Source organism: Suncus etruscus, chromosome X (genome assembly GCF_024139225.1).
Source record: "Suncus etruscus isolate mSunEtr1 chromosome X, mSunEtr1.pri.cur, whole genome shotgun sequence".
NCBI lineage: Eukaryota > Metazoa > Chordata > Mammalia > Eulipotyphla > Soricidae > Suncus > Suncus etruscus.
In genome coordinates this window covers 25,650,184-25,663,897 of record NC_064868.1, presented here as the reverse complement: position 1 = coordinate 25,663,897, position 13,714 = coordinate 25,650,184, and the positions used below count along the sequence as shown (strand labels likewise).

The 13,714-nt window shown below is 41.8% G+C and overlaps 1 protein-coding gene across 1 annotated transcript; it reads right to left on the bottom strand.

The window, feature by feature from the left end:
- Nucleotides 1-12,078: 12,078 nt before the first annotated feature.
- On the bottom strand, nt 12,079-13,461 carry LOC125998791 (DDB1- and CUL4-associated factor 8-like). Its single transcript, XM_049766859.1, has one exon. The coding sequence runs from the start codon at nt 13,459-13,461 to the stop codon at nt 12,079-12,081; it is 1,383 nt and encodes a 460-aa protein (XP_049622816.1).
- Between the last annotated feature and the right edge of the window lie 253 nt (nt 13,462-13,714).

The following is a 13,714-nucleotide window of genomic DNA, read 5'->3' as shown; positions in this document are numbered from 1 at the left end:
CAAATCAAACTTGAGAAATAAAACAGACTAAAACATTAGGTTTCAGCTATATTCTAATTTCATAAACACAATATTTAACATATTATAGAGCCAGGATCATTGAAGATATCATGAAAAAGAGCTAATCTTTATATATTTTTATTCTTTCTTTTTTCTTTATTTAACCAACTTTATTACATACATGATTGTATTTGGATTTCAGTCATGTAAAGAACACCACCCATCACCAGTGCAACATTCCCATCACCAATGCCCAAATCTCCCTCCTCCCCACCCAACCCCCACCTGTACTCTAGACAGGCTTTCCATTTTCTTCGTACATTCTCATTATTAGGATAGTACAAATTGCAGTTATTTCTCTAACTAAACTCATCCCTGTTTGCGGTGAGCTTCATGAGGTGAGCTGTAACTTCCAGCTTTTTTCTCTTTTGTGCCTGAAAAATATTATTGCAAAAATGTCTTTCATTTTTCTTAAAAAACATAGATGAGTGAGACAATTCTGCGTCTTTCTCTCTTTCTGACTTATTTCACTGACCATAATAGATTCCATGTACATCCATGTATAGGAAATTTTCATGACTTCATCTCTCCTGACAGCTGCATAATATTACATTGTGTATATGTACCATAGTTTCTTTAGCCATTCATCTGTTGAAGGGTATCTTGGCTGTTTCCAGAGTCTTGCTATGGTAATAGTGCTGCAATGAATATAGGTGTAAGGAAGGGATATTTGTATTGTATTTTAGTGTTCCTAGGGTATATTCCTAGGAGTGGTATAGTTGGGTCATATGGGAGCTCGATTTCCAGTTTTTGGAGGAATCTCCATATCGTTTTCCATAAAGGTTGAACTAGATGGCATTCCCACCAGCAGTGGATAAGAGTTCCTTTCTCTACACATTCCAGCCAACACTGCTTGTTCTCATTCTTTGTGATGTGTACCAATCTCTGGGGTGTGAAGTGGTACCTCATAGTTGTTTTGATTTGCATCTCCCTGGTGATAGTGATGTGGAGCAATTTTTCATGTGTCTTTCGGCCATTTGTATTTCTTCTTTGTCAAAGTGTCTGTCAATTTCTTCTCCCCATTTTTTGATGGGATTCGATGATTTTTCTTGTAAAGTTCTGTCAGTGCCTTGTATAATTTGGAGATTAGCTCCTTAACTAATGGGTATTGGGTGAATAGTTTCTCCCACTCAGTGGGGGGGCTCTTATATCCTGGGCACTAATTTTTTGAGGTGTAGAAGCTTCTCGGTTTAATATATTCCGATCTGTTAATTTCTGCTTTGACTTGCTTGGAGAGTGCAGTTTCCTCCTTGAAGATGCCTTTTAGTCTCAATGTCCTGGAGTGTTTTACCTACGTGTTGTTCTATATATCTTATGGTTTCAGGTCTGATATCGAGGTCTTTAATCCATTTGGATTTTACCTTCATACATGATGTTAGCTGGGGGTCTAAGTTCAATTTTTTTGTAAGTAGCTAGCCAGTTGTGCCAACACCACTTCTTGAAGAGGCTTTCTTTGCTCCATTTATGATTTCTTGCTCCTTTATCAAAAATTAGGTGATTGTATACCTGGGGAACATTCTCTGAGTATTCAAGCCTATTCCACTGATCTGTGGATCTGACTTATTCCAATACCATGCTGTTTTGATAATTATTGCTTTGTAGGAAAGTAATTCCTCCCATATTCTTTTTCCCAATGATTGCTTTAGCTATTCTAGGGTGCTTATTGTTCCAAACGAATGTCAAAAGTGCCTGATCCACTTCTTTGAAGAATGTCATGGGTATCTTTAGAGGGAACACATTAAATCTGTACAATGCTTTGGGGAGTATTGCCATTTTGATTATGTTAATCCTGCCAATCCATGAGCAGGGTGTGTGCTTCCATTTCTGCGTGTGCTCTCTTATTTCTTGGAGCAGAGTTTTATAGTTTTCTTTGTATAGGTCCTTCACATTTTTAGTCAAGTTGATTCCAAGATATTTGAGTTTGTGTGGCACTATTGTGAATGGAGTTGTTTTCTTAATGTCCATTTCTTCCTTATTACTATTGGTGTATAGAAAGGCCATTGATTTTTGTGTGTTAATTTTGTAACCTGCCACCTTGCTATATGAGTCTATTGTTTCTAGAAGCTTTTCCATAGAAACTTTAGGGTTTTCTAAGTAGAGTAATATGTCATCTGCATACAATGAGAGCTTTAATTCTTTCTTTCCTATCTGGATTCCCTTGATAACTTTTTCTTTCCTAATCGCTATATCAAGTACTTCCAATGCTATGTTGAATAGGAGTGATGAGAGAGGACAGCCTTGTCTTGTGCCAGAATTTAGAGGGAAGGCTTTCAGTTTTTCTCCATTGAGGACAATATTTGCCTCTGGCTTGTGGTAGATGGCCTTAACTATATTGAGAAAGGTTCCTTCCATTCCCATCTTGCTGAGAGTTTTGATCAAGAATGGGTGTTAGACCTTATCAAATGCTTTCTCTGCGTCTATTGATATGATCATGTGGTTTTTATTTTTCTTGTTGATGTGTATTATGTTGATAGATTTTTTTTTGGTTTTTGGGCCACACCCTGTGACGCTCAGGGGTTACTCCTGGCTATGCACTCAAAAGTTGCTCCTGGCTTCTTGGGGGACCATATGGGACGCCGGTTCGTCCTAGGCTAGCGCAGGCAAGGCAGGCACCTTACCTCCAGCACCACCGCCTGGCCCCGATAGATTTATGGATGTTAAACCATCCTTGCATTCCTGGGATGAAACCTACTTGATCATAGTGGATGATCTTCTTAATGAGGCATTGAATCCTATTTGCCAGGATTTTGTTGAGGATCTTTGCATCTGCATTCATCAGCGATATTGGTCTGTAACTTTCTTTTTTCGTAGCATCTCTGTCTGGTTTAGGTATCAAGGTGATGTTGGCCTCATAAAAGCTATTTGGAAGTTTTCCTGTTTTTTCGATTTCATGAAAGAGTCTTGCCAGGATTGGTAGTAGTTCCTCTTGAAAGGTTTGAAAGAATTCATTAGTAAATCCATCTGGGCCTGGGCTTTTGTTTTTTGGCAGACATTTGATAAATGTCTTAATTTCTTCAGTAGTGATGGGTGTGTTTAGATATGCTACATCGTCTTCATTCAACCGTGGAAGAATATAAGAGTCCAAGAATTTATCCATTTCTTACAGGTTTTCATTTTTAGTGGTGTAGAATTTCTCAAAGTAGTTTCAGATTACCATTTGAATCTCTACCATATCAGTAGTGATCTCTCCTTTTTCATTCCTAATATGAGTTATGTAGTTTCTCTCTCTCTTTCTTTGTTAGTTTTGCCAGTGGTCTATCAATACTGTTTATTTTTTTCAAAGAACCAACTTCTGCTTTTGTTGATCTTCCGATTGTTTTTCGAGTTTCCACTTCATTGATTTCTGCTCTCAGATTTGTTATTTTCTTCTCCCTACCTATTTTTTCCTTTTGTTGAGCACTTTCTAATTCTATGAGCTGCATCATTTAGCTATTTTGGTATTCCCCTTCTTCTTTCCTGATGTATGCTTGCAAAGCTATAAATTTTCCTCTCAGTACCGCTTTTGCTGTGCCCCATAGGTTCTGATAGTTTGTGTCTACATTGTTATTTGTTTTCAGGAAGGTATTGATTTCTTCTTTGATTTCATCTCAGACCTACTGGTTATTCAGTATGAGGCTTTTTAACTTACAGATATTAAAGTTTTTCTTCTGTGTCCCTTTGTAATTCACATATAATTTCAGGGATTTGTGTTCAGCATATGTAGACTGCAAAATTTTTATTCTCTTGATAATATGGAGGTATGTTTTATTTGCTAGCATGTAGTCTATCCTGGAGAATGTTCCATGTACATTAGAGAAAAATGTGTATCCAGCTTCTGGGGGTGGAGTGTTCTGTATATATCTATGAGGCCTCATTCTTCCATTTCTCTTTTCAGGTCTACTATATTCTTGTTGGGTTTTAGTCTGGTTGACCTGTCAAGTGTTGACAATTCCGTGTTGAGGTCTCCCACAATTATTGTGTTGTTATTGATATTAAATTTCAGATTTGTCAACAGTTGTATTAAATATTTTGCTGGCCCCTCATTCGGTGCATATATGTTTAGGAGGGTGAATTCTTCCTGCTGTAAGTATCCCTTGATCAATACAAAATGTCCATCTTTGTTCCTTACAACTTTCCTAAGTATAAAGTTTGAATCATCTGATATTTATGGCCACTCCAGCATTTTTATGGGTGTTGCCTGCTTGGATGATTTTCTTCCAGCCTTTTATTTTGAGTCTATGTTTGTTCAGACTATTCAGGTGCATTTCTTGTAGGCAGCAGAAGGTTGGACTGAGTTTTTTTTATCCATTTAGCCACTCTGTGTCTCTTAACTGGTGCATTTAGTCCATTGACATTGAGAGAAAGAATTGTCCTGGGAGTTAGTGCCATCTTTATATCGAAGTTTGGTGTGTCTGTTGGTCAGTCTTGTCTTAAAGTATGTAGTTCAGTTTTTCTTTTAAGAATGGTTTTGACTTTCTGAGTTTCTGAGCTTTTGTTTGTCTGTGAAACTATGTAATGTTCCATCAAACTGGAAAGTGAGTTTTGCTGGCTGCAGTATTCTAGGCAAAGTATTTATTTCATTGAGTTTTGTCACTATGTCCCACCACTGCCTTCTGTCCTTGAGTGTTTCCGGTGACAGGTCTGCAGTAAATTTCAAGGATGTTCTCTTGAATTTAATTTTCTTTTCCATCTTTCTGCTTTCAGAATTCTTTTCTATCTGTGGGATTCGTCATTGTGACTAGTATGTGTCTTGGTGTTTTTTTCCTGGGGTCTCTTTTAGTTGGTACTCTTCGAGCATGCACAATTTGATCGCATGTATTCATTAGCTCTGGTAGTTTCTCTTTAATGATGTTCTTGACTGTTGATTCTTCATGGAGATTTTTTCCTGGGTCTCTGGGACTCCAGTGATTCTTAAGTTGTTTCTGTTGAGCTTGTCATAGACTTCTATTTTCATTTTTCCCCACTATTTGAGTAATTTTTCCATTGTTTGATCATTTGCTTTAAGGCTTTTTTCCAATTTCTTCTGCTGTATGGAATTGTTATTCATCTCATCTTCCAGTGTACTAATTCTATCCTCAGCAGCTGTTAACACGTGGGAAAGCTCAACCATGTTTTTCTTCAATTTATCTACTGAGTTTTTCAGACCTATTATTTGACCTGAAATTTCTTTTTGGAGTTTTCTGATTTCTATCCTCATATTCTCTTGATTCTTATTAGTGTAATCTTCTATACTTTGTTTGCGTTCTTTGAACATCTTCCATATTGCGACTCTAAACTCCTTATCTGAGAGAGTAACTAGTTGGTCATGTTCAAGTCATCAGAGTTGCCATCTTCATTCTCTATGTCTGGTGCTGGCCTGCATTGTTTGCCCATTGTCACACTTGTATTGTGGGTTTTTCTACGTGTTGTGGTTGTATTCATTGGTTAAATGATGTGAACTGTTGAGAAGGGAAGCGGAGTGGCCGTGCTCCTCTGGCTCCTCCCTTTCTTGGCGTGTCTAGTCACCTCCACGGAAGGCTCCAGGGAAGGTGAGCTGTCCGCAGATGAGCCACACACAGGATGAAATAAGGTAAAAAATGCAGCACAGGAGAGAAGAGAGACAGATACGGGTGCTGGCATCTGAGATCCAGCAGAGTTCAGTGGCTCCTCCCTTTTTGGGCGAGTAGACTCACCTCCACAGAAGGCTCACAGGAACATGGGCCTTCTCCACAGAAGGCTCACTGGAAGGCAGGCTGTCCGCAGATGAGCCACACACAAGATAATATCAGGCCGAAAAAGCAGCACAACACAGAAGAGAGGCAGATAGGGGTGCTGGCATCTGAGATCCAGCAGAGTTCAGTGGCTCCACTTTGATTTTTAAGATAATCATGACTCATACAGTAGGTATGGTGCTTGCCTCATGTACAGCTGGCCCTGACTCATTCTCCCTTGGTTTTGTAGACCAAACTACCAGGAGTCACTTCAGACCAGAGCAAGAAGTAACTCCTGAGTACCACTGGATATAGCCAAATAAAAAAAGTAATGCATTTATCTTAATCAGTTCATCCTTTCTCTATTTTTTTCATTTGTTTTGGGGCCACATCAAGTAATGCTCAGGAATTACTATTCCTGACTCTGCACTAAGGAATTATATCTTGTGGTATTGGAGGTGGCAGATGGGATGCTGTGGATCAAATCCAAATCAGCTTCATGCAAGGCAAGGCCCTAACCACTGTACCATCTCTCTGGCCTCTCATACTGTCCCTTAGAGAACTTTACTCTTCCAAATGACAAATTCTCCAAAAATCTAAAACAAACTCTGTCCAAAACAGATGCAGGTATTTTATCTGTCAGGGTCCTAACAGAAAAAAACACAAGTGCTAACAAAATATAACAGGAAACACGCATGATAAGAATCAATTATCATATGACTGTGGGAGCTGTCTTCATAATGATTTTTCCTTTGCTACAGGCACTATAATCTGAAACCAGCAGTAAAGTAAGATTAATACAAAGAATGGTAAGCAAGACTGGGCTGGAATTCTTGGGAAATAGTTAAAACCAAGAAAAGCAGAAAGGAACCTTTGTTGATCTTTCACTGTCTCCAAATCTCTACCTTTATTAACTGGTAAAGCTGTAGGAGAATATGAGAGGTATCTGGTTTATTGGTGTAGCTATGTGCTTTGGCTGTAGTTTCACACTAAGATAAGCCAGGAAAAAAATATTTTCTATTTTTTGAGCATAAATTATGACTATCACTTTACTTTTGCATTCCAAGTTTCTTTCAAAATATTTTCTATAGCACAAGTAACCCAAAAACCATGCAGAGACCATTAATATAGATTTTATTTACACTACCTATACCACCCCCACACTCACCCCACCCTCTCCCATCTCCCATTGCTCCTGCTATTGTTCTTACTGGCACTAAGTGTCACTGGAAATTCCAAAAGATTTTTCACTTTTGTTGATGTTGTTGCTAGGAAACATCCCACCCACTTGTGTGGGGTTGCCAAAACTTGGCATCTTAATTTCTAATTCTTTTCTCTTTATGTCCTCTTTTGTGACCACCCAAACCTGCCCGCAGGGACAGGGGTCGCCAGTTATTCGTGGGTCACGAAGAGGACTTAACCTGTAAAAGAATTGAGGAGGGGAACAGACAGGACTCAAGACAAGAATCTGATCAAGAGTCGTTTATTGCAAAGTTCACAGAGCTTATATACCAAGCCACAAAGAGACAGGGGTGTGGGCCTGCCGGAAGAAATGTGTAATATGAAGGCATTTAACGTTAAAACATTTACAATTATCCAATGTTCTTACTAAACATAAAGTTAAACCTAGATCTTAACTCATGCTTGAAAGGTCAACAGGAACAAGGCTGGCTACATAGTTTAGGAAACCTCCTCAGGCATCCTGTTTGGTAGCACAATTTGTGCTAAATTAAGTCTTGTTTTTTACTCATTTCCTAAGCCCCAGGGCAGGAGGCCTCAAAGGCAGCTATACCAGGAAGTTCTGCAAAGCAGCAGCAGAAGCAGACCAAGGGTGTGGCCACGTGTCTTCATCCCCCATCAACCGATGGGTCTGGGATCCAGGAAAGCGACGGGTATTGAACTCACTCACAGGCAGGCTTCAGGAAGCATCAACTTTATTCATGCCCAATCCACCACATGTGTGGCCTATATCATAACCTTTTAAGCATTCAGTCATTCCCAGCTAGCCCTGAATCTTAATTCCTTTCAGCCACCTTCCCTTTGACCTCCATGCTGGCAAAAGACAAAAAGGGCCAAAAATGGCCTCATCCACTCTGGTCAAAACCTTAACTACCCTTTCCAAGACCCCTCCCAGAAAATGGGCGGGGTCTTGCAGGTAAGGTCAAGTTACCTAGGAAGAATGGGTGGGGAATGAGGCTTCACAAATAGGTTCAAGGGAGAGTGAGGGGGAGCATATAAGGACCAAGAAGGCATGTTCCCAATCTCACCACCTGTCCCACAGTAATCTTGTGTGAATCAAGATTGTCTTGTCATTGTAACTCTTCCAATTTGTTGGTGGTCGTGGGAACACCGAAGGTGGCAACGCCTTCATATAGCATATCCAGCAGTTTTCATAGTCAAGGTCAGTTATAATGGCAGCAGAAGCATTCACCATGTCCAAAATAAGCTGTGCTGTAGATGCAGGTCCAGCAGGTATAACCGTTGTAAAATATGCTGTGGGAGTAACTTCTATGGGTGGTGCTAGTGTATGAGGAGGAAAAGATGCCAGGGGAAGGGCAAAAGACAGTCCATTTGGACGGTGCAAAATGAGATTGGGTCCCAGAACTGCTCCTGCAGGAGATGGTGGCTGATTAACAAGTTGTAAAGAAAAAAATCATGCCAGGGTCTGTGCCAGAAATATACAATCGAAGTCCCCATTCCAGGACAGATGTCCAGTGATGGGCTTTACCATTTTTAATAATAGGGTTGCACTATCGCTCTCCTTGCCAAGTGCTACACGACCCATCTTTGGCTCCTTTTCTGACTTTTTCAAAGTCAGAAAAGGAGCCAAAAATGCCACATATGCGGTTGTACTCACGGGCACAGTGGGTGACGGGGAAACATAAAAATCAGTTTTTTGAAAGAGTTGTCTGTTGAGGGCATTGCCACATCCTGCTGCTTAGAAGGAATAACAGGGCGGCCCTGGGATCCTGCAGTGTATCAGCTCTTACTGTAGCCATTGGCAAGGGTTTGAGGCGGCTTATTGGGGCCAATAAGTGTATGGCACCTACCAATCTTTGGAGGTTCCGGGGGCCAGTTGGCAAAGATTTGTAAGTAAAAACAAATCCTTGAAAGGCTTATGGGAGATTCTGGTTTGGGTGGCTAAAACATCTCAAGCCTGTTTTTTTTAATAGTCATGTATAATTAAAAAGTTGGTAATGGCCAGACCCCTGCGCAGTAACAAAAAGGAGGAGCCCAAAAGGGGGCTTAAAATTGAAAAGGAGAAGGAAAAGAGTTATTATCAGCACAGTCTTCAGGCAGCTTTGCATTTTCATGGTCAGCATCTGAAAGAGAAAGAACATCGCTCTCAGGGATATCTTCCCTGGGTGGGTTATAAAGCTTAATTAGTCTTTCTGGCAACCATCAGGACTCAATTGTTGAGTGAATGTGGACATAGGAGTGTCCTTTATCCCAAATTAGCACAGGATCGTCACCCAGATGGCAATGGATTCAAATGGTGTGACACTGGGATCGAGAGCCCAGACAGGGCTTAGACTACCTGAGCTGCCAGGCCCTGTCAGGTAGGCAGGGATGCTGCACAGGGATCCCTTTCCCAACCCCATTTTGGACCCACCTTTATGTCTGAGCTGGAGTGGTCTGAGATCCCCATCGCCAATAAAGGCTTCAGGGATTGGGTCCGAAGGGAAGATCCCAGCACAGCAGAGGCACACAGCTCCCAGATATCAATGGATTAAAAGATGTGACACTGAGACCAGAGCTCAGGCAAGGATTAGACCACCTGAGCTGCCAGGCTCTGCCCATGGAAGGGTTTCTGCACAGGGTTCCCTTTCCACCCCCCCCCATTTTGTACCCACCTTCTGTTTTGAGATGAAGTGGTCTGAGATTGAAATGGCCAGTCACAGTTCCAGGGATGGGTTCCAGAGGGAGGACTACAAGCCTAGCAAGGAACTCAACTCCCAGATGGCAATGGATTTCACAGAGAGCAAGAGCCCAGGGCAGCTTAGACTACCTCAGCTGCAAGCCTCACCCAATGAGAGGGGTTGTTGCACAGGGTTCCATTTTCCAACACCCATTTTGGAACCATCTTTCTGTTTCTGGCTGGAGTGGTCTGAGTTCCCAATCGGCAGGTAAAACCTCCGATCATTGAGTCCCAGAGGGAGAACTCAGAACCCATCAATGGACTCTCTCCCAGAAGGCAATGGATTCAAATGGTGTGACACTCGGAGTCAGAGTCCAGGCAGGGATTAGACTACCTGAGCTGCCAGACCGTGCCCAGTGGGAGGAATTGTTGCACACCTTTTCTTTACCAAAGTGGCATTTTGGACCCAGATTTCTCTTTCTGGCTGGAGTAGTCTGAGTTCCCCATCAGCCAGTGAAGGCTCTGGGGAGAGGGTCCAGGAAGGAAGAATCCCAGCACAGTACATACTTGCTCCCAGTTGCAATGGATTCAAAAGTGTGACACTGAGAGCCAGAGCCCAGACTGGGTTTATACTGCCTGAGCTGCCAGGTCCTGCCCAGTTGGCGGGGTTGCTGCACAGGCTTCCCTTTTTGACTCATTTTGGACCCACTCTTCTGTTTCTGCCTGGAATGGTCTGAGTTCCCCATTGGCCAGTGAAGACTCCGGGGATGGGGTTCCAGAGGGGGGACTCCCATCTCAGCAAAGGACTCGATCCCAGAATGCAATGCATTCAAATGGTGTGACACTGGAATCCAGAGTACAGGCAGGGCTTGGATTACCTGAGCTGCCTTTCCTGCCCAGTGGGTGTAATTGTTGCACAGGGCTCCCTTTCCCAACCCATGTTTGGACCCCCATTTCTGTTTCTGATTGAGAGTGGTCTCTGTTCCTCATCGGCAGTGAAGGCTCAGGGGATGGAGTCCCAGAGGGAGGACTCGCAGCCCAGCAATGGACTTGCTGACAGATGGAAAGGGATTCACAACGTATGTCCCAAATTTTCAACTAATATAAGGAGCACTAGGAATGTACTTTTTTGAGTCTAATGGTACTTTATTATATACTTCAGACCGACAAAATTTGTGAAAACAAGTGTTTTTTGCAGTATTGTAAAGCAATATTGTAGAAAGGCACACTTTTTGTATTCACTTATACAAATAAGTTATAAACAGAATGAATATAACTGAATAATAATTGTACATATATGATTCAAAATTCATATAAAACTATAAGATAAAATGTTCTCAAAGAGATATAACATCCTAAACAGTTTTTTTTGCCACACCTGGCTGTGCTTCATTCTTAGTCCTGGCGCTGAATTTAGGGATTCTCGCTGGCAGTGGTCAGAGGACCCTATATGTTGCTGAATATTAAACTGTGTGCTGCTACATGTAAAGCAACAACCAACACACTGTGCCAGCAAAATTGTTGAAAATTTTAAGTAACATAAACCTATCAAATGGTATCAATACCACAAACAATTCGTATGATACAGAAAACTTTAAGCATAGGCAGCTCTATTTAATACCTAGTTTAAATAAATACTCGTTATTGAGTAGTAAAAATTCTTATGTTATTAGTTTAGTAGCTTATAAATATTTTTGCTGTGAAAGTTCTCTCCAGCAAGGAACTTTAAGAGAATTAAAGTTACAATAATTAAAACACACTTCAGAAAATGTAGACAACCCCATGTTATTTATTCTAGAAGAATGGATTGTCTTGTATTTAAACATAAACATATTTAAATGTATATTTATAAATATAAATGTAAATATATATAGGCAATTTTCCTTTGCAGTTAAATTGTGTGAGTGATAGTGAGAGAACAAGAAAGGGAGGATAAAAGAGAAACATGTTGAAGCATGTTTGTAAGTATGCCAATAGTCAACAGTTTACGGAACAATATTAGGCTTAATTTAACAGATAAACATATTTCTTGTAATTTCATGTAAACCAAGGGGTTTATAATAATAAATAAAGACAAAAATAATGGGTGATCATTATTAGTGCCAGAATCAGATAATTAAGTTTTTAAAACCATCAATAGTAACCTTTATAATTGGAATAGAAAGATAAAAAAAGGCAGAAATAAAGATTCTAAGTGAACAGTAAAGGAATAAAATGCCAAGGAAGGTAGAGAAAATTAATTAAAGTTAGGTTTTTCTTGTACCTAAAAAATAAAACATAAGGGCAAATTTAAACAAGTTGCATTTTTCATTTCTATCTAACCTCAGATGGGACAGAATGCTGGAATAGGCACGACACATTTTAAGATGGCAGGCGTAGTGTGAGATCTTCACCTTCTTTGGATATATCAGTGGTAATGGAGGACTCGTCTGCATATGTAGAACCAGGGATTCCAGCTCCATCAATTGCTCCACAATGACGCAGATGATCTTAGGATCTTAAGTGATGCATAAGACCCCAAATCATGAAGTTTTCAAAATTACCCCTGTGGCACACGTAAAATGCATCACGTTGTTGCTTATTCTTTTTCATCAGGATCTTCGTTCCTTCAGGGTCAGTAGTAACTGTGCTTGAGGGTCCCCAGATCTTGGGTGTCACATCTAGGCCACAGCTCGCTATAACAGGTAGGTGAGGGTGGGGTTCAACGCAATTGATGGTAACTCCCTGATCCCCGTGAAAGCACTGAACAATCTGGCTAGATGACTTCTCCCAGAAAAATAGATGTCCACAGTCACTGCCACTCACAACAAACTGACTTCTGGGCCCATAGAAATTGACACCTTTAAATGGCAAAGTATTTCGATGCCCCTTGTATCTTCTCACATACTGGGCTTCATCACAGCCATTAGTATTAAAGAGATAAATATCTTCATCATTATAACTGGCCAAGAGCTCAGTGCCATCATAGCTATACACCAGGCTTGAGATGCTTGGCTTAATTTTATTGGTGCACAAGTGTGGAGGACAGAATTTCTTAAGTACTGCATTATTGACCCTCTGGTCCATTTTTCTCTTGTCATATATCCTAACAACCGGATCTTGTCCACCCACTGCAAACTCGTGAATGTTGTTAGGATTCACAAAGATCGTATAGAGCCCCACTCTCTTCCGATTCTTTTTTAATATGAGCAGTTTGGAAGCTGGCTGATCCAGCCGGAGGTCGACATGATACACAGCAGCATCTTCGCCTGATGTGAGGAATCTGTGTGGGCAGTGTGGAACTAATGCCAGACTGTGGGCAGCTGCTTCGTGCTGAGCCACACGTCTGATGGTCTGGCAGGCTGGGGAGGAGCAGAGCTGTGCCACCCGAACCTGGCCATCGCTGCCGCACATGGCCATGGCGGTATCCCCACTATTTGGGAGGAACTTGGCCTGGTAGACATTACTTGTGAAGCCACTGTCAAAGTTCAGCAGGGCGCGCTGCTGCATCCAATCCCAGATGATGACTCTCATGTCATCGCCGCTGCTCGTCAGCCAGGCCCCACTCTCATTAAACTGCAGGGTGCTGACGCCGCCCACGTGGCCTTTCAGCTCCCTCTGCAGCTGGAAGCGCTGCAGCAGCGCTCTGGACCCACAGGCTTCGGAGACGAAGTTGGCCCTGGAGCCTAGCTGCCGGTTGCGCAGGGCAGATACGACCTGCCAGCAGGGGCGAGGCAGGAGGGAAACCTCCGAGGCCACCCAGTTCTCCAGGGCCTCCTCCAGCTCCTGCTCTAACTGCCCTTGTGGGACGTCGACGTCTCTGGACCTCACGAGGTCCTGAGATGATGAAGCCTCCTCCTCTTCCACGTCATTCGCACCACTCCTATTGGACATTTTAAATGCTCACGGTTGTCCACTCCTCGTACGAACCGAACTTCTCAGACGTTGCTTCCCTGTCACGAAGGTACAGCGGCAATGGCCGTTGGGCAGAATCTCGCGAGATGAGACTGTGGCCAGGAGCTGTATGGATACTGGTGAGGGTCAGAAAACCTTGGCCGGATGCACTGTGACCTTTTGAAATGATTGTATTCTGTCTGGCACTTACACCATACTATACTGCCAGGGGTATGACATGGGAAGCATAAGC